General features: G+C 43.4%; 1 protein-coding gene across 3 annotated transcripts in view; it reads right to left on the bottom strand.

Annotated features, from left to right (window-relative positions):
* PBX3 (PBX homeobox 3) overlaps positions 1-9704 on the bottom strand; it is a 209811-nt gene extending 200107 nt beyond the window's left edge. For 2 of the 3 annotated variants that reach the window (XM_058524054.1, XM_058524056.1), the window contains exons 1-2: positions 9453-9704; positions 8449-8522 (exon numbers count right to left, since the gene is read on the bottom strand). In XM_058524054.1, coding sequence (XP_058380037.1) covers positions 8449-8522; positions 9453-9652 — 274 coding nt within the window. In that variant the 5' untranslated portion in view covers positions 9653-9704. Of the gene's footprint in view, positions 1-8448; positions 8523-8656; positions 8731-9452 lie in introns of those variants that run through there. The other variant, XM_058524055.1, reaches the window with a different exon arrangement.
* Between the last annotated feature and the right edge of the window lie 17466 nt (positions 9705-27170).

Raw genomic sequence — 27170 nt, 5'->3', positions numbered from 1 at the left:
GCACTCAACCACTAAGCCATGGGGCCGGCCCACTTCATATGTTTTAAATGAAATTTTGTAAGTAATCAGAGACTAATGAGGATTCATTGATTTAACTAGTTCAGGGAGTCTGAGAAGGGAATGAGAATTTAAAGTAACCAAGTATTTCATTTAGAAGAGCAGCTAATGTGCAGGTATGCTAAGTCCTCTTCACTGAGAAATGTAATCAGGACTTTTGACTCAGGAGAGACTGTCATCCCCCTGTCTGTGTGCACATTCCTAACTCCCATTAACATTAACAGGCACCACACATGCACATGGAGGAGATGCCAGCCTTGGTAGTGTGTACGCATGGCAGCTGCGGTGACTAAATAATCCATATGGCTCTGAAGAGAAGTTACGGTTTATTGGGTCTAGAGTCACAAATACAGTAGTGGAATTCAGACACTAGAACCAAGCCTCAATATGAATGCTTTATCCAAACTCTCTCCTATTTAACTATGCCCGGGATTGCAGTTAGGCCGGAGTTTTGCAATGATACCTCTAGCAATGGTTTATACAAGTAGAAGTTCCATGTTTGAGGAAACCTTAATATTTTCACAGGCCCAGAGAAGTTCTGTCCTCCTCCCCATCCATCACTCCCATCCCAGTATTCATTCACATATTTCCCCACAAACTATGGAAAATCACATAGTAGCTTTACAGAGAGAAAATCAAAGGCCTGGCTTAAATCACAAGTCAGCAAAATCAGAATCAAGTGTGGAACTCCATCTTCAACATGAAAATCAAATAATGTGATAATCTTACACAAGAGATACACGCTGAAATGTAAATTCCACAGGTCGTGTCAAGTGTGGAGTTTAACCACTAATTCTAATTGTTCCAGCTTTCAGGTACTGAAGACAGTCTTAATGCTCATTTAATATAGCTTCTTGAAGCCCAATTCAACAATTTCTTTCTCTAGTGAAGAAAACATTCTTGTGAAGTTCAGTTTAGTGAAGACATTGGTTCACAAGCACACACACAAGTTTACACTTCCGAAAACAGGTAAGTGATAACAGTTCACTAGTCATGTTGCTGAAATTAGGCTTGAGGAAAAAAAAAAAGACTAGATGACACAAAATTCTTAGTATACTTTCATATATAGCAAGTACGATGAAAACTTCATATCCATATCTCCAATTAGGTCAATTAATAGTCAGGAAAATTCTGTAACATTACATTTAAATAATCATTGGGGGGGGGAATCCACCAATGTTCTAGAAGCTTCTCTAGACCTTTCAATCAATTTTATTTATATGCAAAACCAAGAGAAACTCAAAAAAAAAAAAAAAACAAAGCTCCTCCTGATGCTAAAGCTCTCAATTTACTGACAGGCAAATGGCTTCATGCTGCCACTTAATCTCATTTCTTGCATAATGCCCTCTAATTAGCATATCAAAGTGAATTAATACTTCTAGGGCATTAGCAATGGGGAAATCTGCTCCAGGCTCACAATAGCAGTTAAGAGAGAGCCAAGAAATCCTCAAAAACACCACAAACCACTTTGCATTGCAAAACTGTTCAATTTATTTATCCTCTCTCTCTAAACACTTTTACCGCACACTGTTTTACTACTGTTCACCAAACAAAATGATAATTGCCAAAGTTACCAGCATCTGTAATGCCTGTTTAGAATCTTAATTTAGATTATGCTGCAGATAATTTCTATATGCAACCATTTGTTCTATTATAAATGTTAATATAGAGACAGTGGAAATGTTGACATTCTCAATTAGTTAATTTGAATTTGAAATAAAATTTTATGGGATTTTAAAATTTATGAATTTTTTAATGTAAAAAGCCACCTGCTGGACTCTGATGCCTAAGAAATATGCTTTGAAAACTGATGTATCACATAAAACAAAACAAACAAAAAAAAATCATTTTGCCATAACATATGTTGAGTCTCCCAAATAATGGTTTAAACATTGTGAGGAATCATCAGCATTAAAAGGATTACATTGTATACCAAGTCCTCATTAATATGATCACACAAAAAGGGTTATTGTTCAAAACAGCTTAACATTTTTAAAGCACTTAAATAGAAGAAAACAAGTACCAAACTTTTAACAATTATTTTTATCCATAATTACTTTTAATTGTTTGCAGTCCTAATCAGTTACTATCAAGTATAGTGAGTCCAAAAAAAAAACCTGCTATGCCAATTCAACTTAACACATTCTATCACACCAATTTTTTTGCTAGACATATACTAATTTACTACCAAAGCAAACTAACGTTACTATCAAAAACTACAAGCATATTTATGGAATATGTCTATAAAAAAATAATAAAGACCAGATTCTGGTTACTATTCTGCCTACAAAGGAGATAAGTAGACTCAAGTGTTGAAGATTAATGAAATTTATTTTTGAATATGTTGTGTCTGAAGGCATAAAAAGATAGTTTATTTTTTCAGTGGCTCATTCTTGCATTACTTATTAATTTATTTGCTAAATATAACACTATCACCTAGCTGTGATACCAATTTATTTGTTTGATTAACTTCTATAACTTTGTAAAAAATCTGATAGCCAAGTCTGAAAATCACTGACCAATTTACACTACATAATGATGTAAATTATTTACTCTCTTCATACTTACAGACTCAAACAGCCTACTGAAGTAAGCAAATGCCTGGAAAGGTCAACATGGGAGGGGGGTGTGGTGTGCAAGCTTTGTTAGTCAGTTACTACCCAAATCATGCTGATCACACTGATAAATGGCTAAAACACAACCCTGCTGAGAAAACAAATAAAACATTATTCTCATAGTGTCAATATTGAAATAATAAATACCTAAAGATGTTCACATGTACATGAATAGAGGAAAAATAGTCTAAAAATCTTTATTTAACTTGATGTGTTTGGTACTGATGTGTTAAGTATTTATTCTGAATAGCTATCTCAATGGTATGAGTATAAAATAAAGTGATGACTGATTTAGGGTGCGCTTCATGAAACTCGCTTTCAACTCTTTAAAGCCATACTTCATATAACTTCATCCTATACAATGCTACCATAAAGTATCAAAATATAAATAGTCCAAATAAGATATTAAACTTAAATCTATCTTGGAAGTAGCCTTTTACAAAATTGATAAATTGAAATCTAAAAGTACAAGCAAAATTAATTAAAAGGAAAAGGCTCAAAGTATAAAAGATAAACACAAATATATTTTAGGAAAGCCAATGAACCACTGTAGTCTTTGGAACAAATCAGGGCTTCCTTTGCCACTCTATTAACATACTTCTGATGTAGAATAAAATTATGTAAATTAATGTAATAAAATAACATAGTAAAGTCCCAAATAAAATGCCAAAACTACACAAATCTGTAATAAAATGAAGTCCACTAAAACTGAGGCACAAAAGAATTACTTGCACAGATCAAGTCAGTATTGACAAGAGGGCTCAATATATTTTTACTGGGAAGAAAAAAAATCCAAGAAAAGGATCGAAAGACAGCCCCATATTTTTAAGATAATATCTACTTATACTTTAGGTCACGAAGTTCTAAACTAGTATGGTAGCAAGATCTTTTTCTAGGTTTTCTACGAGTATATTGCATGTATTATCTTAGAAGGATGGGAAAGGAACGGTAAAGAAAATTAGAAAAACATCATTCTTCTACATGCTCCCTCAAAAACCTCCTAAAAAACTCCAGTAAGTTACACAACTCTACAAAAATAGAAAAAAAAAAAAAAAGATAAAAAATATTCTTAAATTGCTTTAAGGAAAAATTTGTGATAAAGCAATATAATTTATGACATTTCCAAGATACACTGACTCTGTATTTTTTCCTGCGTGATCATTTAATATTTTCAATGTCAACAAGCCATAATATGTCTAAAATTGATAGGAAATTCAAACCGTTAAAGGTCCATTAAAATTTGCTTCAAAATAATTTTGAAAATGTGCGAATTACAGAGAAAACAAGATTGGCCAAGTGTTGCTAAATGCTGAAGATGAGTGATGAGCTCATGGGGGTTCAACTTTCTCTTCTCCTTATGCGTTTTTACATTTGAAACTGTCCATAATAAAAAGTTTTTAAAAACTAGAAAATAAGTTCATCAAAACACAAAAAAATGAATCATGTATGGAACAGGGCATTTGTCTTTAAAACTCTGGAACAAATAATGATAATTATATTGGAAATATTACAAGAGCAACTTAAAAGAATGTATGCTATATAATAACATTTAGACTTATATATAACAATTTTCACCTTTTTTGTTAAATTTTCACTTGATGGAATATTTGGTTTTTGTACATTGGAATTAAAGAATTACATAGAACTGTACAAAAAAATGAACAAATTTTTATATTGAAGTATTAAAAAAAAGAAAACAGAAAAAGAAGACTCCATTGAGTCTCTAAACCTTTAGGGTGAGAAATAAATAGAAAGGTGTTGACTGAGACTGTCGCTCTGAAAGCTAGTCACACTTATAACAGTAAAGATATAAGGTTTAATCACATATATATCATATTCTAAATGCATATAAAAACTCACTCACAAGCTACAATCTTGATCTAGTTTTGAAATCTAAAATTCTTATGACTCTTTCTAGGCAGGGTTCCTTTAAAAGTAAAGCATTTTTAATAGTCCTTTTCTTCTTCTCCTTAAACATAAAAAATACTTCAACCAGCCCAACCAACCAAGCAGGCCTTTCTCTTCCCCTGCGGACACCTCCTGCAGTAGAGAAGTTCATTAAGTTTTATGATCTTCCCAAGTCAGTCCTTCTTATAAGCCTCACAAAGGCCACAAATCTGGCAAACCATCATGTATGCCATTAGACATTACTAGTAAATGAACGCTATTTAGGGTTTGTGGTGGCAATAAATCAGAGTTTGGTTGGCAGCTATCAACATGGAGTATTTTAACCTACCGTTTAGAAAGGAAAAGGCTGTGTTGATTTTTTTTTTAAATATATAACATGTTTTCACAATATGATTCAGATTATATACTAAAATGTTAGATTTTCAACAAAAAATTTTTAAATACATTTTTTTCTCAGAAAGAACCATTTCCTTCATTCAAACTCTCATAATTAAGGGCTTGGGAAAGAAGACAGATTTGTGAGGGTGGAATACTTCACAAAGGAAAGTACTTCAACAATCAAGATTAAGGTGGCCAAAAAAATGTGAGAGAATGCACCAAAAGAAGTATGTAGATGAGGAGGCCTCATAGCATCACGGATATTCAATAAGAGATAGGTGGTAAAATATGGCCAAATCAAGAGAAAAACCTTAACATATCAACAATTACCTCATAGGTTGCTTACTTAGTTTAAAACGGACAAATATCTTTATTTTAAAGCTTAAAACTTTTCAGTTGCTGTCAAAATGCATAAATGTCACAATTCAACAACGAGAGGCAACGTTTCTGCCCCAAAATAACTGTGTGATGAATTTTACAAAAGAATACATTTTAAAGAAAAAGCAAGCACCTCATAGTAAAAGTACACTTTCCCAACCTCTGAACAAGAAAATAATATAATTGTGGTAGATTACCTATTTATCTGTCAGAAGGGAAAAATACCTTTTCATATTTGGTAGGAGGGAAAAAAGATGTTTTCCAAACTAAATCCCTCGTGCATCAGAACTGGCAGTGTTCACTGCCTGACCAGAAACCTCAAAATCTACTGGCAGATCTACAAATACGCAGAATTTTTTAAAAAGTCATTTTGTCTTATTTTTAGAAGAAGCACAACTGAAATGACATTATCCATTGAAGTGAGAGCTTCCCCCTCCCACCTCCCCACTAGTCAACCCCCTACCCCTCCAGTATGCAGAAGAGAGTCATCACATAATGTTCCCGGTTTCTACTACAAATGACTAGGTAAACTTTCTCTAGAATACAGAGAATTAATCTTTGGATACTACATTATTAGATTAAATGAAATGATCTATAGAAAAAGCATTATGCAATATGCATACATTCTACAATGCTTATTTTATAAGTTCACAATGTTTCTGAAGCACGACTGTGGGAACAGATTGGGGGGGCCTGGAATTTGCTGCCCCACTTTCTTTGCTTTGGTAACACTAATGTCTACACAGCTGTTTTATTTCAAATCGTGGATTCTGAGTCCAGCGTCCCTGTCTCCTTCTAAGACTAGTTTTGGAGGGTGAAGTGGAGCTATGAGTAGTAAGGGAAAAAGGAGAGGAGAGAAAGAGCTTCACCTCCATCAATCATTGGGTACTTAAATCCTGTCCCTCTCCAGCTTAGAGAGGCTGGCAGGAAGATGCCTCTGCCCAGACAGCCGCCTTTACTCTTTCTCGGCTGTTGGCTTTTCACAAAAGAGATAACGAGCAAACTTGGATCCGCTGGCCAAAGCACAAAAAGAGGATCTAATTTACAAGTTATCACTGAAAGCCTCAGAAACAATTTTCAAAACACAAAAATTTCCTTTGTCATCTACCTCTTGCTTCTTAAATAGCAAGAGCCCTAGCAAAGCTCTCTCTGCCAGTAATCTCAGGCTCTGAAAAGATTTGTTTCTTTTTCGTAACTCACCTTTGACATGAGGTTGACTATACTTTCCTTTCAAAATGGTGTAACTAAGTCTTGTGCAAATAAGCAACTAGAGGACTCATGCTTCCTAATTGAATTCTGCCTGCTGCTAAATGTCTAAACAAGAAAAGCAGTCTGCTGGGTTTGGTTCTCAAGCTGGCTAGGCCAAAACTTTAAGAAGGCAAAAAAATAAATACAAATCACGAGAAGGGGATGAGTGGGGAAGAATACCAATCCCCTCTCCCTAGTAATATAATGCCGTATAAAGTTGAATCAATCTTAATATTCACAACATAGTCAATACTCCAGTGCTTAGCTGTCAGCAGAAACTAAAGTGGAGCCCTGATAGCAAGAAAACCCTTGGACATTAAGCAACATAATTTACTGAGAATTACGCACTTTTAGGCTTCCAAACTAAGAATCTTCAAGATTTAATGCTCGATGTCTTAGATAAAAATTATCTCCAGTTTTAAATCACAATGCTTTCTAAAGGTAGCTAAAAATCAAGAGTAAAAGTTAGTAATTTAAAATGCCTGTGGTTTTCAAAATGTAAAATATATCTTAAAAAGAATTAGTCAACATTAAGAGACCCTGCATACTATGCGACTGAAAAGCAGAAAAGGTGCTCTTTAAGGCTCTCAATATTTGCTGTTAATTATGGTTTTAGCGTATTTTTAATGGAGAGCAATAACTCATCATCTTTTCTTGATTACTTTTAGGATCACAACAGCATTGCACAGGAAAATCTGTTTAAAAAGGAGGGCAACTCTTCTACCAACCAACGATTATATGCAGTGTGCTATTATTTGTACACACAACTTAAACACAATCACATTTAACCTATTAAATGGCATCACTTGGACACTGCTATACCCTGGACTTCAACCTTCTCTTCTTTGCCTTAACTTAAAAAATGGCAACTTTAAAAAAAAGGCAACTTTGTAATACTATATAGCCTACACTCACCAAAAAAATAAATAAATAAATCAACAGTAACGCTTATTTAACGCACTTATTTGCCAAACACACGGCAAATACTGCCAAATACGAATTAAAACATCTATATTAAATCTCTAATTCCACTTGAGTCGCTACTATCACCTCAAGACTAAAATACCTTCAATTTTAAAAAGTCTAACAAGAAAGTTAAATTGAAATGAATTGCCAGAAATTTGTCTAATATGTACTTGCAGTTTTCATTCCAGCACTTCTGCAAAAGCTCTCTTTTCATATATCCCCTGCCGTGAACACTTCAAAAATTGTTTAACCTGCATTTGTGGACCTTTTTCTACTTTATAATATATATTAAGCATATTTAGAATGTAATGACTTCGAGTATAAAATTTAATGAAAGTATTAATAGATGTCATACATTGTATATGGCTGAACACATCATTACCCTTCCTCGCTTCTTAAAAGTAGTCTTCCCAACTAAAACACGAATTCAAACATGCTACTGGGGTCGGGTTCAATTGCATCTATTCTTCTATCTGCGGAGCTGAAGCTTAAGGCTGTCTAAGTAAAACAAAGTTCGGGCGAGGCTACTCCCGGGGACTCGGTCCCCGGCATCCAGTCTCCCGTTGCTCCTTTTAAAAACTGACATACAAACAAGGCGAAAGGAGCGGGAGAGAGCGGCTGGCGCTCCGGGCCCCCTCCCCGCCTGCAGCCAGGGGCGGCCGCCTGGGGACAGCGACCCAGCCCCGTCCGCATCTACACTTCATTTCACACCAGGAGCGGAATGGAGAAATCGACTCCAGATTTATGGCAGTTTTTTCTCAAGATCAGGAGGTGGGAAGGAGAGAATGATCAAAGATGGCGGTGCCCAAAAGCAGCAGCTCTCAACTGGAGAGTCGAAGGAGTAGCTCCGACCCCACCTCGGGGGGCTCCAGGCCCACCGCGGGGCGCAGCGTCTTACCTGTTTTCTCTTTGATCTCACACAGGACGCTGAAGAGCGCGGGTTTCATTCTGTGACAGTTCAGGGCATGTTTCCTAAAAAACAAATCGCAAAACACAAAGGTATTAGCATCACCTATGGAATAATATGGCGCCTTCCTTTAAGTTAGCCCCAAGATTTAATTCCGGCCCACTCTTGGGGAAGGCTCCCGTGAACCGCGGCAAGTCACCAGAAACTCAAGTTGACTAGTGAGCGACAGCCGGCGAGCTCCGGCGGCCGGAGCGCCAGCCCGAGCGACGCGCGACCCATCTGGCCGGCAGGCAGCAGCCTCGGCGACCGCGGGGCGCGAACCCGCGCGGGCAGCCTCGGGCCGGGGGCAGGCGGCGCCCCCCGGGGGAGGGGACAGGGCGGAGGGGCTCCCGCGCCCGCCCTCCGCAGGGGGAGCCGGCGCGGGCGGGCGGGCCGGCGGCCGAGCGCGGCCAGCGGGCGGTGACAGCTCGGCAAAGTTTGCGAGGCGGCCCTCCCTCGCCGAGAACTTGGCCGCCCGCACCCGGCCCCGCCGGGGAACCGCCCCGCGCTCCGCGCCCGGGCTGGGGCGGCCGCCGGCACGGCGAGGTGGTCCCGCGGCCGGGCGGAGCCGGGCGCCGCGACTCCGGGCGGGAGAAAGTTGCACTTTCCTCGAATGCGGCCCAGGGCCCTCCCGGGGCGGCGTGCGCGGGGGCCCGGCGGGAGGTTTGAATCCGCGGACGGGGCCGGGCTGCGAGGGGGCCGGCCCCGGGGGACAGAAACCCGCCCCATCCGCGCCGGCCCAAGTCCGTCCCGAGCGCCGGGAGCAACTTTGCCGACTCCCGCCCGCGTCGAGGGGCGCGGGCAAGTGCCCCCGGGGCCCGGGCGGGCGGCAGATTTTCGGAGAAAGTTCCCCGCCCGGGGCTGAGGCCCCTGCCCGGGCGCCACCCCGGGCCCCGACTCGGCCGCGGGCCCGGCTCCGCACGCACACAAAAGATGCTTAACGAGACGACACCAACTTTGCTTGCGCCTCGTCCAAGCTCTGGTCCGTGATGGTCATGATCTGGTGGAGGATGTCGCCGATGTCCTGCTTCCTGCCGTCGCCGTCCGCCCCTTCGTGGCCGTGCGGGGGAGGCGGCAGGGCCATGCCCCCCTGCACCGAGTGGCCGGCCAGGTTCACCCCGGCCAGAGTCTGCAGCATCCTGGATTGATCGTCCATCCCGCCGCGCGCGGGCGGGAGCGGGCGGCGGCGGCGAAGGCTGAGGCGGCGGCGGCGGCGGCGGCGACGAGGGAGGAGAAGAAAGAGGGGGAGGGGGAGGGGGAGTCGGCCGCGCGCTCCCCGCCCGCGCGGGGAGGGGGCGGCCTGGCCGGCGGGGCCCGCGGCTGAGGCGGTGCGGACGGGCGCCCGGCTCCGGCTTCCGCCGCCGCCGAGGCTGAGGAGCAGCGGCGGGCGGAAACGCCGGGCTCCGCGGCGCTGGCGCAGGCGGAGGCAGCGGCGCCCGCTGCCCTCACGCGGCCGCCGCGCCGCCTCCTCGCCGCCGCGCGCCCCGCCGGGCGGCCCCGCGCAACTTGCTCCTCAGCGCCGGCCGAGTTGCCGGGACGCCCGCCGCCCCCCGCGCCGGCCCGCGCACTCCCCTCCCTCGGCCGCCGCCGCCGCCTCGGCCGGGCGGGATCCAAGCCCCCGCGGCCCCGGGGGAGGGAGCGGCGGCGGCGGGCGGCGGCGGAGGAGGAGGCCGGCGGGCGGGCCGAGGGGAGCGAGGGGGACGGAGGAGGAAAGTTTGGGAGCGGGCGGACCGGCGCGGCGGGGCGCGGAGCCCGAAGGAGGGCCCCCGGGGGCCACGCGCCGGGCGGACAGCAGATTGATGGGGCGGGAGAAGTCGCCGCCGCCGCTGCCGGAGCCGCGCACCCTGCCAGCAGCCGCCGCGGACAAGGCTCGAAGGCCGCTCGGCTGAGGGATTGACAGGCTGCCAGTGCCACTCACTCACTGCGGCCCCCCGCGCCCGGGGGGAGGGGCGGGGGCGAGCGCGAGGGCGGGGGAGCGCTCTCCAGGCCCCGCCCCCGGGGGCGGTGCGCGTGCTCATTGGCACTTGCACCTCCCGCCGCCGCCGCTGGCGCCGCCCCCGGGCTTGGGCCCGCCCCCTCTGGCCTCTGATCCCCAGCGCGGGAGAGCGCGCCACCGGATCCTGACGGCTGGTCGCGTCCTCGCCCCCCAGGATGGGCCGCCCTGGACCGCAAACGTTGTGACCGCACCCCAGCTCCTGCTCCCTAGAGTTAGCAGTCATGGGTGCGAGGAGTTGTGTATGGGACACGGGGCAACTCGCTCCAAAGCCAACCATGTGCTTCCCCGCAGCTCCGTGAGCTTCACGCCTCCGACAGCGCCTGCTACACTTTCCCGCTATTCCGGTCAGGAGGGGGTACCCACAGGGTACCCGGCCGCCCGTCCCGGACCAATCGCATCGCGCTTGGAGCCGAACAGGGCGGGACCAAGGCAAGAAAGGGCGGTCCCAATTGGAGCGTTCGAAATATCCTGGGCAGAGGCGGGGACGCAGTGGATGGAGACCCCGCCCCTCTCGCGATCACCATAGTAACCGAGAGGGCGCTGCTCCGAGTTGGCGCCAGCTCTTGGACCTCAAGGGGTGACCAGGTAAGGTAAGAGCCCGTGGTCCCGCATGTTTGAAGTCTGCGCTGAGCGAATCTGACTGCCATACACTTTCCCTTGAAAGGGGAGCATATGAAAATGTGTCAGAGGGAAGTGGATGTGGGAAAAGAGAAAGGGCCTGACATCCAGGACTAATTCAAGGTTTACCACCCTTAACACATTCTGCAATTTCTGGTAATCCAGGGAATACTCCTTTGGCAGCGTTTGCTTTTAGTTGCCTCCAGATAGACCAAAGCTGCAAAAACGAGCTCTTTATTACAAACATATGCTTATTTAGGGATAGGCTGGGTTTCACTTATCAACTTACCCCATCACCACGAGTCATTTAATGTAAGTGACTCCAGCCACAGATTTTCATACCTATAACCCCTCTTCTTCCATTGTACTCTGTCTCAAATGACTAAAGGCTCACATTACTTGAGGGTCTAGATTGCCACCTCTTGTGGACACTTGCGCTTTCTCTTTACCTGGTTTCCCAAACAGGGCTTCAACATGTTTTCCCCATTTTAGATTCAGAGAGCTCACCCCAGATGGGTCCTTTGGTTAGGTGGTTCTGAAAAGTCTTCGTGTTCCTTCCCCAAACTCAGTAAGCTGTCTTACCTGAAACCAAAAATAGGGGTATGAGATATGAAAAATGGCTCTCACTCTGCAGGGTTTAATGTAGGACAAGCAGTTCTTTACATGCCAGATGGATTCTTGGAATGAAGCAGGCTAGTCGGTTCCAGGTTCTTTCCTTCATATGTTGTGTGTACTTTTAAATACTCCCCACTGCCAAGCTAATAGCTAACCTTACAGTTAGGCAAGCTAAAATCTTTACAAACTGCACAGCTGCTGGAGAGAGAGTTCCAAACAATCCACTCCACTTACTAACTTCCAAAGAAGAAGCTCCCTCGTGTTCATTAATATTCCCTGCTCTTCTGTAGCCCATTTGTGTGTCAAGCTTCTGATTCTTCTCTCAAACCCCCATTATGGGTTGTTCATAGTCATCATTTATTAGGCTTTCTCTTTATTCTTAACTTGTTTTTCAAAGCTGTCACCAAATCCTTATACATTTTTACATAAAGGAGCAAGAGCAAGCAGCGAATCTTTCATAATTCTCCAACGTTGAAGATGTAAAACCACGGAATTCTAGCTGAAAGATGCCTTAATCTCCAAATTCCTTCCAGCTCTTAAATTCAATGATCCTGTGACTCACTATCCGGCCTCCTCCCTGCCCTCTTTCTAGGCTCATAATCTTGACTAATCAGTCATGAAGATGAGGCTAATTAGCAATACGGATTTATGGTTATTTCTAGCTCACGCCAAAACAATGAGTTATGTAAGCAAAGCAACATATATAAAAATGTAAATAAAATTAAAGAAACACTTAAGCAAATAAAGGCAATTGGGAACTATGGGCTATGTAAACAAACTGGAACATAAAAACATAAATTAGAGTTAAGAAAACAGTTAAGCACATGCCAGCGATTAGGAATGAAACAACTTGTTAAATGTCTAACCCCAGCAGCTTGTTTGATGGCACACACCTCTAAACCCATGGTCATTCAGCGAGGTAGAAACTTGATACCATAATTCTGCATTAAGTGATTGGGTTAGATTGACCTTCTGCCTGGGAGGCTTCTCTTTTGGTTATTATCAATATGACTTGCAGTAAAAGCCAGAGTGTCCTAACGAGGATTCCCTCACAGGCTCATTGGCAACTGCCATTGATTTAAAGCATAAATTCTTTCAGATTGGTTTCCAAGCCCCAATAAACAGTGTCAACTAATTGCACATCTCCAAGATCTCTTGTGCTTTTGCCAGTTTCTCATGTAGGGTGTTGCCTTGTCTCTGCTCAGCAATCTGGGTCACATGGGTGATGCCTTCGCAGATAATAGAATAGAACCTCCCTAAGTACCTGAATCCATCTTTGCTGTTTCGAAGGCAGTGATTATTAAAAAGTCAAGGGAAATGTAATTTACTTTTGGTGGGTGTACATTCATGTAAAGTTCACAGTGACAAAGTGGTGAGAACCAAGTAGGGGCTCTTTCATATCCATCCCTTTCCATGGGTTTATATTAACATCACCATTGCCTCTGTCATCCATGTGATGATCATCACAGCAGATGTCATTATCAAGCACTCTCTCAGGGTGGGACTGTGCTCTGTGTTCTCCTTATTTCATCTTATTTCAGTCTCACAACAGCCTTATCTAGCTGAGATTATTATTAAATAAGGAAACAAAATGTGAGAGGGTAGGGAACTTACACAAGACCACAAAGCCAGTAAGTACTGGACCATGAATTCAAATCTTGATCTGTGTGGCTGCAAAGCCCACCCTATAAACACTGTACAAAAAAAGTCATTTAATCAAGATTACTAAGTAAAAATCATGAGGCCTTAACAGGTGAACTGTAAATTAGTGAAAATAAGTAACTAGGTATTTAATAAAAAGAGGATAAATAACTCTGTTAGAGGAATCCTGGTCTCACGCAGCAGAGGAGGGGAATATCTTCATTTGACGTTGACACAGACCAAAGCCCAGCCAGGCCATCGTTCATGGCCATCTAGGACCCCGCCTCTCTGACGCTTTCCTACCGGGCTTGCCTTCACTGATCTTCATCTGCTCTAAACTCTCTCAGAACATATTGCCTATAATATATAATTTAGCACCATTCTAGATAGTCCTGTGTTGTTTGTTCTCAGTTCACCTGCTTATTTTCTCATCTAGTTCATAAGCATGTTAAGGGCAAAGTATTTTGAGACGTGACTATAACATGACTGATTTAGCTTTTAAAAAAACCAAAACTTAGGGGCTGGCCCAGCAGCGTAGTAGTTAAGTTCGCGTGCTCCACTTCAGCGGCCCAAGGTTCGCTGGTTCGGATCCCCAGCACCAACCTACACACCACTCCTCAAGCCATGCTGTGGTGGCGTCCCATGTACAAAATAGAGGAAGATGGGCACAGATGTTAGCTCAAGTCTAATCTTCCTCAGCAAAAAGAGGAAGATTGACACTGGATGTTAGCTCAGGGTCAATCTCCCTCACACACACAAAAAAAACAACCAAAACTTAGACATCTAAGAAAGAGTTAAACTTTCCAAGTTGTTACTTTGGGGAAACTGACTAAGTACTTATTCCCAAACATGTCATCTCTCCATCACTTTAGGAATGACTCTTTAGAAGTGGTCTTCTACCCAGTTGCTAACATATGTGACATGTGACAAATCTTCATCTTCTGAGGATGTATTTGACTGAGCAACCAAAGGATCAGTGAGATAACAGTGCATCCTTCTATGATGAGGTCCTTAAAAGCGAATATTTATTGGAATATATAACTTCTAGAAGGTTTGATAGAAAGCCCCATCTCTTATGTTCTTTCATTCCTCATAGCACCTACTACAGTGCAGACTCATATGTAGTAGGCACTTGAGGCCAACACTGTCAGTTGCTCACCTCTCGTTCACTGGCCCACCTCCTTCCATCCTGACAGAACCCAGATTTTATTCCATTGGCAGTGTGCTCAGTCTCAGTCAAGGTCTAAGTCAACTATAAACATCCTGTCCCCTGCCTTCTGAGCCTGTTGGAGGGAGAGAGGACTTTCCTGATTCAAAAAAGGACAGACATGGTTCTTCTCTTCTTCCTTCTACCTCTTTGCGACTTTGAACATAGTTCTGATTTTGGAGTGGTAGTGGCAGCCATCTTGTGATAATGAGGTGACAATAGGAGGATAAAAATCAACATGGTTGGGTGGTTTATCTCTGTGGTCTTCTTCCCCCAAACCCATAATCCCAGTCTAATCATGAGAAAAACATTAAACAAATCCCAGTTGAGGGACATTCCACAAAATACCTGACTGGTACTCCTCAAAACTGTCAAGGTCATCAAAAACAAGGAATATCTGAAAAACTGTCACAACCAAGAAGAATCTAAGGAGATATGATGACTAAATGTAAAGTAGTATCCCGGATTGGATTCTGGAACAGAAAAAGGACATTGAGTAAAAACTAAGGAAATCTGAAAAAAGTATAGACTTTAGTTTATAATAATATATCACTATTGGTTCATTAATTGCAACAAATGTATCATTAAGGTAAGATGTTAATAATAGGTGGGAGGTATCTGAGAAATCTCAGTACTATCTTCTCATTTTTTCTGTAAATATTCTAAAATAAAATGTTTATTAAAAACAAAAGTAAGGGGGACCAGCCTGGTGGCATAGTGGTTAAGTTCGAGTGCTCGGCTTCAGCGGCCTGGGGTTCATGGGTTTGGATCCCGGGCGCAGACCTACACACTTCTCATCAAGCCATGCTGTGGCAGTGTCCCACATACAAAATAGAGGAAGATGGGCACAGATGTTAGCTCAGCGACAATCTTCCTCAAGCAAAAAAAAAAAAAAGAGGAAGATTGGCAACAGATGTTAGCTCAGGGCAAACCTTCCTCACCAAAAAAAAACTATTAAAAAAAAAATAAGAATGGTGAGCAGGGCAGAAAGATAGGAAGAGCCTAGGTGCCTGCAGACGTTGTTGAACATCTGAACAAAACCAGCAATTGCTTGCCTCCAGATTTCTAGTTATGTGAGAAATTTAATTCCTATTTTTAAATGCTTGTTGATTGGGTTTTCTGTTACTTGTAGCAAAGTTGATTTAGTACTATAAATACTTAAAGGATGGATGGATGGATGGATGGAAGACTAGCCTAGCATAGTGCCTGGCACATAGTAGGAGCTCCTACAGGTTGGGAGATGTATAATAAAAATCTTGTCTAGTCTGTTCTGGGTTCCTGGGAGGTAATTTCTAAAACCTTTGGAATTGCCCAAGTGATAAGAGTGTCTTATTATTCCTGAGCCCCTGGGAGCACACCTGAGTTTATGCTAACAAGAAGACTCAGGATAGGGGTTGATCACTAGAAAGACCAACCATGTAATTAGTGGGTTAAGGCTTTGAGTCAGCTTATCCTCCCTAGAGGGGAGGGGAGCAGAGATTGGGTTCAGTCACGTGGCCAATGAATCAATCAATCATGCCATGTAATGAAACCCTAATAAGAACTTTGGACACCAAAGCTCAAGTAGAACTTCCTGGTTGGTGAACACATTGATGTGCCAGGAAGGTGATGTGCCCTGACACCATGGGGGTAGAGCACAGAAGCTCTGCCTTCAGGACCCTCTAAGACCTTGACCCATGTGTCTCTTCATTTAACTAGTCCTGGTTTATATCCTTTATAATAAAACTGTAATTGTAAGTATAGTGCTTTTGAAAATAATTCTGTGAGTCTCTGCCTGTGTCATTCTAGTGAATTATTGAACCTGAGGGCCGGCCCCGTGGCTTAGCGGTTAAGTGCGCGCACTCTGCTGCCAGCAGCCCGGGTTCGGACCCCGGGCGCGCACCGACGCACCGCTTCTCTAGCCATGCTGAGGCCGCATCCCACATACAGCAACTAGAAGGATGTGCAGCTGTGACATACAACTATCTACTGGGGCTTTGGGGGAAAAAAATGAATAAATAAAAATTATTAAAAAAAAATTATTGAACCTGAGAGGATCATGAGAACACTCAAATTTGTAGCCAGTTGGTCAGAAGTGTAGGTGATCTGGGGAACCCTGAACTTGTAGCTGGCATCTGAAGTGATGGCTGGGCTTTGTATTTGTTATCTATTTCTGTGTAATAAATTACCCTAAAACTTGTTGGCTTAAAACAACAAACATTTATTCCCTTAGAGTTTCTGTGTGTTAGGAGGTTGGATGCAGCTTAACTGGGTGCCTCTGGCTTAGGGTCTCTCACGAGGCTGCAATCAAGGTGACAGCTGGGGCTGCAGTCACCTCAAGGCTCACGGGGGGAAGGTCCCCTTCCCAGCTCACTCACATGGTTGTTAGCAGGCCTCAGGTGCTCAATGACTGTTTGCTGGAGACATCAGTTCCTTGACCCATGGACCTCTCCATAGGACAGCTCACAACATGGCAGCTGGTTTCCAGAAGGGTGAGGAAGCCAGAGAGCAAAAGAGGGCAAGCAAGACAGAAGTCAGTCTTCTTGTAACTAAATCTCAGAAGTGATATCCTAACACTTTTGCTGTGTTCTCTTTATTAGAAGCAAATCACTGGATCCCACCCACACTCCAGGGGAGAGGATTATACAGAACTTGACTATCAAGAGATAAGGGTTACTGAGAGCTATTATGGACTGAATATTTGTGTCCCCCCAAAATTCATATGTTGGAGCCATACCCCGCAATGTGATAGCATTAGGAGGCGAGGCCTTTGGGGAGTAATTAGGTTTAGATGAGATCATGAAGGTGGACACCTCATGATGGGATTAGCACCCTTATAAGAAGAAGAGACACTAGAGCTTCCTGTCTGCCCTGTGGGAATACAGTGAGAAGGCAGCCGTCTGCAAGCCAGGTGGAGGACCCTTACCAGAACCAGATCTTGCTGGTATCCTGATCTCAGACTTCCCAGCCTCCAGAGCTGTGAGAAATAAATGTCTGTGGTTTAAACCACCTGGTCTATGGTATTTTCTTATAGCAGCCCAACCTAATTAAGACAGGAGTCATCTTGAAGGCAGCCTAATACATCCTCCAAGTTTAATTCTCAATGCAGAATCAAATCACGGCGTGATCCTTGCCCTCTCTCTCTCACTTACATTCCATGGGATCTGCCTCTGCAGTGTGCCTCTTAGCCAGGCCTTAAAGGCCCTCCATAAGCTGTCTCAGTTCTGTCTCTCCAGTCTTATTTCCCACTCTTCCTTTTCCTACACGTGATGGTGTAATCAACCCTAATACCCCACAGTTTTTGGCCTCCTGCCTTTTGCTCATGCTGTTCCCTCCAGTGGGAATACATGGCCAAATCTTACCCATCTTCAATAATGCTGTCTAACCTCTTTCACATACAGTCTCTCTACCAATCCTCAAAATAACTCAAAGATTTTAAGACAATTTTATAGGTAAGGTTCAGAAAATAATAGCTACCGACACTTACTGAGCACTTAGTTTGTGGCAGGCACTGTGTTTCTGGTTCCTCGTACTGCATCTAGTTGAACCTTCAAGACAACCCTATGAGTTGGGCATTAACCTCTCCATTCATAGTTGGAGAAACTGAGTCATAAAGATGTCAAATAACTTTACCGAGTTCACATAGGTGGTAAATGAACTACGATTCAAACAAGTCATCTGGCTCAGCATCCTTGTGACTAACGGCCATGCTACACTGCCTTTAGAAGGGCTATGTCACTTGTCCAAGATCACTCGATTACTAAATGAGAGTGGAATTGAGACTGAAGACTTCTGACTCTTGCCATCATTCATGTTGCCTCTCTTGAGGTATCACCTCAAGAAAGACTTTCTAAGCCCCGAAAGGAAGTAAATGCATTCTTTTTGAGTTCCCAATTTTACTTAGGTTCTTATAAATGTGTACCATTTTTAAATTGTGGTAGAATGTACATAACTTATCATTTTAACCATTTTTAAGGGTTCAATTCAGTGGCATTAAGCACCTTCACACTGGTGTGCAACCATCACCACCATCTACCTCCAGAACATTTTTCTTTTTTTTTTTTTATAGTTTTATTTATTTATTTTTCCCCCAAAGCCCCAGTAGATAGTTGTATGTCACAGGTGCACAACCTTCTAGTTGCTGTATGTGGGATGCGGCCTCAGCATGGCCAGAGAAGCGGTGCGTCGGTGCGCGCCCGGGATCCGAACCCGGGCCGCCAGCAGCAGAGCACACGCACTTAACCACTAAGCCACGGGGCCGGCCCCTAGAACATTTTTCATCTTCTAAAACTGAAACTCTATGCCCATTAAACAATAACTCCTATTGCTCCCTCCCCCAGCCTTTGGCAACCACATTCTATTTTCTGTCTCTATGAATTTGACTGCTCTAGGTACCTCACATAAGTAGTATCATACAGTATTTGTCCTTTTGTGACTGGCATATTTCACTTAGCATAATGTCTTCAAGGTTCATCTATGCTGTAGCATGTGTCAGAATTCTCTTCCTTTTTAAGGCTGAATAATATTCCATTATATGTATGTACCACAATTTTGTTTATTCATTCAACCATCTATGGACACCTGGGTTGCTTCCATGTGTTAGCTATTGTGAATAATGCTGCTATGAACATGGATGTTTGAGTGTTTGAGTTCTTGCTTTTAGTTCTTTTGTGTACATACCCAGAAGTGGAATTGCTGGTTCATATGGTAATTCTATTTTTAATTATTTCAGTAACTACCTTAACTGTTTTCCATAGAGGCTGTACCATTTTGCATTCCCACCAACAGTGCATAAGGGTAAATGTGTACCTTTAATATAGCTTCTAGGAACATAGCTTATATACTCTGCTTCTTGAAGAAAAGGTCTTTTTTTTTTTTTTTTTGCTCAGGAAGATTCGCCCTGTGCTAGCATCTGTTGCCAACCTTCTCTTTTTTTGCTTGAGGAAGATTAGCCCGAGCTAACATCTGTGCCAGTCTTCCTCTATTTTGTATGTGGGTCGCTGCCACAGCATGGCTGATGAGTGGTGTAGGTCCCAGGATCCAAACCCTCGAACCTGGGCTGCTGAAGTGGAGCACGTGAACTTAACCACTACACCACGGGGCTGGCCCAAGAAAAGATCTTTTGACATTCAACTTTATATCCTGAACAACACCTTACATATAATTGATGCTTAGAAAATATTTTTTTAAATAAGTGAATAAGTAGGGTATCAAAAAATCACTATTTTCAAACAAAGGAATCTGCTTTTATTTGAAACATACTAAAAGCTTCTGACAAGATCCAAATAGCTGCTGAACAGTGTGCCTAGAGAGATTTTTTTTAAAGCTGGTGCATAAATCTAGAGTCTCATTTCTTAAAAACAAGTGATCCCACAGTATATTTCTTTTTCTCTCACCAGCTTCTTGTCAACTCTAGGTTCATCTCCTAGTCCTGTTTCTTTTCTAGGCTTACAATAAAACTGATTTAAAGTAAAAGTTTCTTTAAGAATTATGCTACAATATGCTGATCTGAAAATAAATTTTCTAAAATTATTTTTTTTACCCATAAGGGGGCCATCAAAGATTTCCTGGTGATATTATTTCCTAAGAACTTATGCACAGGTTATAAACTTCCTCTGTCAGAAGCGACTAGATGGTACTTTTGATTATCTTCCATTTTGAATTTCTAGGTCAGATTTTAATGCAGCAACAATTAAAATGGACTCAAAAGGCCTTTTATTTTATTATTATAATTAATAACTTTGTGTTATACGGGAAGGTACTGTTCAAGAGTATATTTCAGATTTTATTTTTTAGACACAAGCTTGTGGAATATTTTCCTCACCGTGTTCTTCCTACTATGTTACTGCTCATTAATACAATAGGTTGAAAGAGGAAAGAGGTGAAATAAGTAAATGATGCTTCACAAAACCATAAGGTAGATAGACAGCAAAGAGTTAGCTATTTGCCTAAAATTAAATTTTATAATCTCTGGGAATTTTGGTCATCTGTGATTATTCAGGGCTGTAAAAATTGTCTTACGTACACAAAAATTAACTCAAAATGGATCAAAGACCTGAAAGTGAGACCTGAAACTATAAAACTCCTGGAAGAAAATGTAGGCAGTACACTATTTGTCATCAGTCATAAAGGGATCTTTTCGAATTCCATGTCTACTTGGACAAGGGAAACAAAAGAAAAAATAAACAAGTGGGACTTCATCAGATTAAAGAGCTTCTACAAGGCAAATGAAACCAGGATCAAAATGAAAAGACAACCCACCAGCTGGGAGAAAATATTTGCAAATCATATATCTGACAAGTGGTTAATCTCCATAATATATAAGAACTCACACGACTGAACAACAAAAAAACAAACAACCCGATCAAAAAATGGGCAGAGGATATGAACAGACACCTTTCCAAGGAAGATATACAGATGACCAATAGGCACATGAAAAGATGTTCAACATCACTAATAATCAGGGAATTGCAAATCAAAACTACACTAAAATATCACCTTACACCCATTAGAATGGCTATAATCACCAAGACAAAAAACAACAAATGTTGGAGAGGTTGCAGAGAAGTGGGAACCCTAATTCACTGCTGGTGGGAATGCAAACTGGCACAGCCTCTATGGAAAACAGTATGGAGATTCCTCAAAAAATTAAAAATAGAAATGCCTTATGATCCAGCTATCCCACTTCTGAGTATCTATCCAATGAACCTGAAATCAACAATCCAAAGAGGCATATGCACCCCTATGTTCATTGCAGCATTATTCACTATAGCCAAGAAGCGGAAGCAACCCAAGTGTCCCTCGACTGACGATTGGATAAAGAAGATGTGATATATATATATACAATGAAATACTACTCAGCCGTAAAAAAAGACAAAATTGCCCTATTTGCGACAACATGGATGGACCTGGAGGGTATTATGTTAAGCGAAATAAGCCAGAGAGAGAAAGACAAACACCACATGATTTCATTCATAAGTGGAAGATTAACACACGGACAGAGAGAGCTGTTTGGTGGTTAACAGGGGCAAGGGGGGTGAGGGGTGGTCATAAGGGGGAAAGGGATGCATTTACGCAGTGACTCACAAACAATAACGTACAACTAAAATTTCACAATGTTATAAACTATTATGACATCAATTAAAAATTTTTTAAAAATAAAAAAAAATGTCTTAGATGGTTGCCAAGCACAAGACCCACTTCCTCTTGAACCTCACACCTATCCCATGAGTCCCTAAAGCCATGTTTCCTACCACATGACCCAACCCTCCTACCTCAGCTCATTGGACCAGAGATGAGCACTTGACCAGGGGTAAACCAGTCTCTCTTCTGGTGACTTGTCCTTGCACTTAGAAGACACTGATTTGTTTACTTGCTGCTTCAATTGAGGACGTGTGACCCCCAGACCTCTAGGTCAGTCATGTTAAGTCAACTGCACGGGGAGAAGCAGAGAAAGCCTCTTGTAAACAGAACGTCACAGAAAGAGGAAACTGCACAGCCTGGAAAGGGGTGAGGGTCGGGGAGAGGGTGGGCCGGGAGCTGGACAGATCCTCAGGTTCAGAAGGGTTCGGAATTTCTGAGTCCCATGGTGTCTGGGAGTCACTCAAGAGCCCCACAGGCTTGACTGGGTCACCACAACCTGGTTCCCGGCAGATGACTTAATTTTGAATCATGTGTATGTCCATGACAGGAGTTAGGGAAGAGGATTAAGCTTGAGGATGAAGCTGGGTGGGGTGTGATCAGGGAGGTCCTGGGAAACTAGGTGAGAAGAACTGGGAAAAGCAGAGGCAGAGATACTGAGGAGGGAGCTGAAGGTCTGAGGAAAGGGTAACAAGTTCAGTCGTGCACATGTCGAGCCTGGGGAGCCTGTGGAATGACCAGGGGGCCATGTCTAGTGGGCAGTTGTAGGCCTAAAGCTCAGGAGAGAGGTCTGGACTAGAAAGAGAGATTTAGGAATTATGAACATCTTGATGGTATTAGCAGTCGTGACAGTGAATGAGCTGCACTGGGAGAGTGTAAGAAGTGAGAAAAATAAGGGTCCATGACAGCACCAATAATCTAGGGACAGGTGAAGAAAAAAGGAGCCAAAAGGGGGACTTTGGGGTAGGGGAAAGACTTGGAAGGCATAGCAGCACAGAAACCAAGGGTGTTTAAAGGACAGAGAGGTCAATAGTTCAACTGAGTTATGCTGTAGCAGGTGTTCTGGATTTAATGACCTGGCCAGCGTTGGCGCCTGGGTGAGAACCAGGCGTGGCAGCAGCTGATGGAGTCGACAAAGGAGTGAATGGTAGGGAGGACTGCTAACTAGGGTAACCAGCTCGTTGGAGAAACTCAGCTGTCAGGCAGAGGAAAGAGGGCAGGAACTGGAAGACAGCATGGGGTCGGGGGCATGTAGGGGACCTGAAAGACATTTAAGAATATTTAAATGTCTCACAGGTAGTAGCTTGCAGTAGGAGAATTGGAGAGGTGGACCCCTGATGAATGAGGTTCTGAGAAAGTAGAGACGATGCGATCCATGGATCCATGCCGGGGGTGATGCTGACCTTGGTAGCAATTCCTATGGGGGAGAGGGAAAGAAAGCAGGAGGGAGCAGGGGGAAGTTGAGCTTCGATGTAGAACCAATGACAGCCTTAGCTGACCCCACAGGAACCTTTGGAACTAGAACTGCCCTTCAGAGTTGTCCCAAGTTGGGCCAAGAGAGCTGGGTCTTTATACTTTTGCATTCATCAGTCACAGGATGCCAGCTGCCCTGCCAGGGAAGAGCATGACCTTGGGCGAGGTGGCTCTCCACAGCTGAGGCAATTCCTAAAGGGGCCCAAGAGCTGAAGACTGCCTCTGGATGGGACTCCCAGCAACCAGGGTGACAAGCCTGTCAGTGAAGGGGGATTCAGGTGGCATAACACAGGGCCCATCACGTTTCTCTCCTTTACCAAAAAAATAAAGTTTAAGCTCCTTGGCCCCAAGTTCAACTCCTTCCATCATCTGGCCTCTGCCTACCACTCCAGGCTTCTCTCCCACCTTCCACCACAGCCTTACTCCTCACTTTTTGATCCCTCTGTGCCTTTTCACCCCTCAATCTGAAACGATTCTGATCTTATCCTATTCCTCCTTCAAATCCATCTCAGATATCACTTTTCTGGGAATGCTTCCCTGATTCTCCCAGATAAGAGTAAATCTTGCTCTTGTCTCTCCTACCTTGTATATATTTCTATTTTTTTTTTTTTTTTTTTTTTTTGTGAGGAGATCAGCCCTGAGCTAACATCTGCCAATCCTCCTCTTTTTTTGCTGAGGAAGACGGCCCTGGGCTAACATCGGTGCCCATCTTCCTCCACTTTATATGGGACGCCGCCACAGCATGGCTTACCAAGCAGTACTTTGGTGCGCGCCCGGGATCCGAACCAGCTAACCCCGGGCCGCCGCAGCGGAGCGCGCGCACCCAACCGCTTGCGCCACCGGGCCGGCCCCTATATATTTCTATTTTTGCTTTTAATTACCCCGTGTTGTCCATTATCTCTCTCCCTGACTAGGCTGTGAGCTCTCTGAGCACAGGGACACTGTGTGAGTGACCTTGGTGTCCCCAGCTCTACGTGCTGGGCATCGAGGAGGAACTGAGTTACCATTAGTTAAATGAATATGTGAATGAATTTATGAATAGATGAGTGAATTAGTGAGTTGGCAGAGCTTGGGCTCAGTAGGCCGACTAGTCTGGAGGCTGGTGCCAAGGAGGGTCAGCAGCCATCTGAACAATAATGTCCAGTGGGCATGGTGAGCCCTGGTCCAACTCATCCTGTGTTGATAGCCAAGGAGTCCTCTCTGATGGGTGGGGGCAATAGGATTTCTGGAAGCAGTGATCCACAAAAGGAGGCAGCATTTTCATTCCTAGGAGAAAGGGGAAGGGGTAAAGAAAGGGATGGAAAGATATTCTGTCTCAAGGGAAGTAAGACTTCCCTTAAGCTATTGGCCATGAGTACCAGGATAGGTTATAGCCACATAGGGCCCTGGAGTAGTCCAGGGTTGGCAGGGTGTGGGGCCTGGTCTAGAGCCTTGGGCTAAAGGTGTAATCTGGTACCAATGGGGAGGGGAGATGACAGCAGGAGGACAGGCAGTTCCAGGGCTCCCCCAGGCCCATTGCATGCTGGGCTCAAGGAGAAGACAAATCCTAGATTCATCAGGTACCATGGGGTCTGGGGCTGGGTGCTTCTGAGCCTGCTTGGGATGGGGTTCGTTACATGGGATGGCAGGTTCTTCCTTCTCCACTTCCCCCACAAATACTTGTTGACTTCAAGCATTTTCTTATTTAATCCTCGCAGTACCATTTAACATTGATATGTACTTTTTATTTAATAAACACCGATACAGAACTGACCATGTGCCTGGCACTGTTCTTATACTTTACAAATATTAACGCATTTGATGTTCATAACAGCCCTGTGAGGGCAATTGGTACTTTTATCCTGTTTTGCAGTTGAGGAAATGGAGGCACAGGGGTTGAGGTTACATAGCTAGTAGGTAAATGGTTGTTTGCATTTTACACGTCACAGGATTTATTCATTTATTCATCAAGTAGTTGTTGACTGCTTGCCTTGGACAAGGCCCTGTGCTAGGCAGGATGGTACAATGCCAAATGTGACAGAGGAAGTCCCGGTCCTCAAGACGCTCACAGTGTTCTGTCCTGAGTGCCCCCCGGCCCCGCTAAGGCTTGGTAATTGCAGGTGTTCTCCGTGGATGCTTCCTGCTAATCTGTCTGGAAGTTCTTCATTTTTAAGCTACCTGAAGGGTAGAGATAATGTCCTCAAGTCCTCTCATCTGCTTCTCTGGCGAGTACTTGGCTTGCCTCTACCCACTGACTCTAGTAGGAAGAAAGCAGAACCCCATTCCTAGAAGTGAGTGGAATTCTTGTGTCCAGCCCTGTCTTCCTGCCTTTGCCCATACTGTCTCCTCCACCTGGAATGCCATCTCCAACAATTCATCCTTGCCACCAACTTTGTCAATAGCAGTTCCCAAGACAGCTTCTTTGTCTCCAGCCCCATTATGACAACACATTTAGTGAATGCTTACTAAGGACATTATCTTCTTTAATTCTCACAACAATCCTATGAGAAAGATCTTATCATCTCCATATTATAGGTAAGAAAACCAAAGCTCAACAAAATGAAAGAACTTGCCCAGCATCACTCAGCTAGTAAGTGGCAGAGCTGGGATTTGAACCTATGTCTGTCTGACTCTAAAGACCAAGACAGGTTTTTTCTTTTTTCCATTCTCTTTATTTTATTGCATTAGAAATTTATTTCCTTCACAAATACAGAATATAAAATTATCTTCACAATGAATTATGCCTCTCTGCTCTCATTTTTTCACACAAAAATTAATGGCCACTTCCTGAAAAAAACTGAAATAAATCCAGAGGCCCACGCCCTTAACCAGGGCACCACACTGCTGCTACTTAACGCTTTTGTTTCTGAAATCCTTGGCTATTCAACATATATTCCACAATTACACAGTTGCTTATGGTCTTCCGTTGTTTCACGTGTGAATTTCTTGTTTGCTCAGCTTGATTTTTATCCCCTGTGATGCACACAGTAAATGCATAATAAATGTTTGTTGAATGAATGGATTTTACATGTATCTTGCTGAAATATACGCAGCTCTGTGTGATTCACTAGAGTGGCATACCCGAACAAGAAATAATTTTTCTTAATGTGTCCCTTATAAATTGAACCCAACCATATTTGATTAATTTCACATCACGCATTTTTATTGCACCAATCACTCTGGTATCAGGTCATATTTATTTTAAAAACAGATTCACAAAGGGTGCAGGGCTGGAGTGACAGTGTAAATATGTTAATAATAAAAATAATACTGAAGATATTTTACTGGAAACTCTCGCATGCTAATGATGAGTAAGTGCATTCTACAGAAATGTGTTTGATTTACAATGCAATTAATTTCAAAAAGATTCAGATCCTATACCATATCTTGTATACTTAGATAATGAAAACTAAAAATGAATATTCAGGCCATAAAATCAGAGGGACAAAAATCACCTTAAAGACCTTTAGCATTTTAGTTAGAACAATAGCCCAATCACTGAAAATGGTGCCATTGTCGGATCAAAGGCGACCAGATTAGGAAGATTCTCCAGGGTAGCCGCAGCAATTTTGCGCCGCGCAGAGCACGCGTACACCCTGTACAGCCCTCACGATGCAAAACACCACGTATTATCCCGCGACTGAGGAGCCCTGGCACCTTCGATCATGCAACGAAAGGCTTTGGGAGTTTCTTGTTCAGGAGGAAGCAAAGTCTCTCACATCCACTCGCATTGTGGGATGTGTGAGCATTTCCATACTCAGGTATTTGGCCCCGTCTTAGGATCCAGCTAGAAAGGAAATGCATTCTCATACGCTATTCAAATTGCAAGAAATAAAAAATGTGCTTCATTTGGAATTTCATCACTGAGCTCAGATATTCTAACAAAGCGTGCATTCTTATGCACACTTGGGGGAAAGATGCCCATTTTTGTAATAGGATTTATAAAGTTGACTCTGCCCGCTTTGTATCCAAGAGGGGAAGAAGCAGATGCTGCCGAGCGATCATGCACCACGGGAATCTTCACGT

Source organism: Diceros bicornis, chromosome 28 (assembly GCF_020826845.1).
Source record: "Diceros bicornis minor isolate mBicDic1 chromosome 28, mDicBic1.mat.cur, whole genome shotgun sequence".
Lineage (NCBI taxonomy): Eukaryota > Metazoa > Chordata > Mammalia > Perissodactyla > Rhinocerotidae > Diceros > Diceros bicornis.
This window is presented reverse-complemented; position numbering and strand designations above follow the sequence as displayed.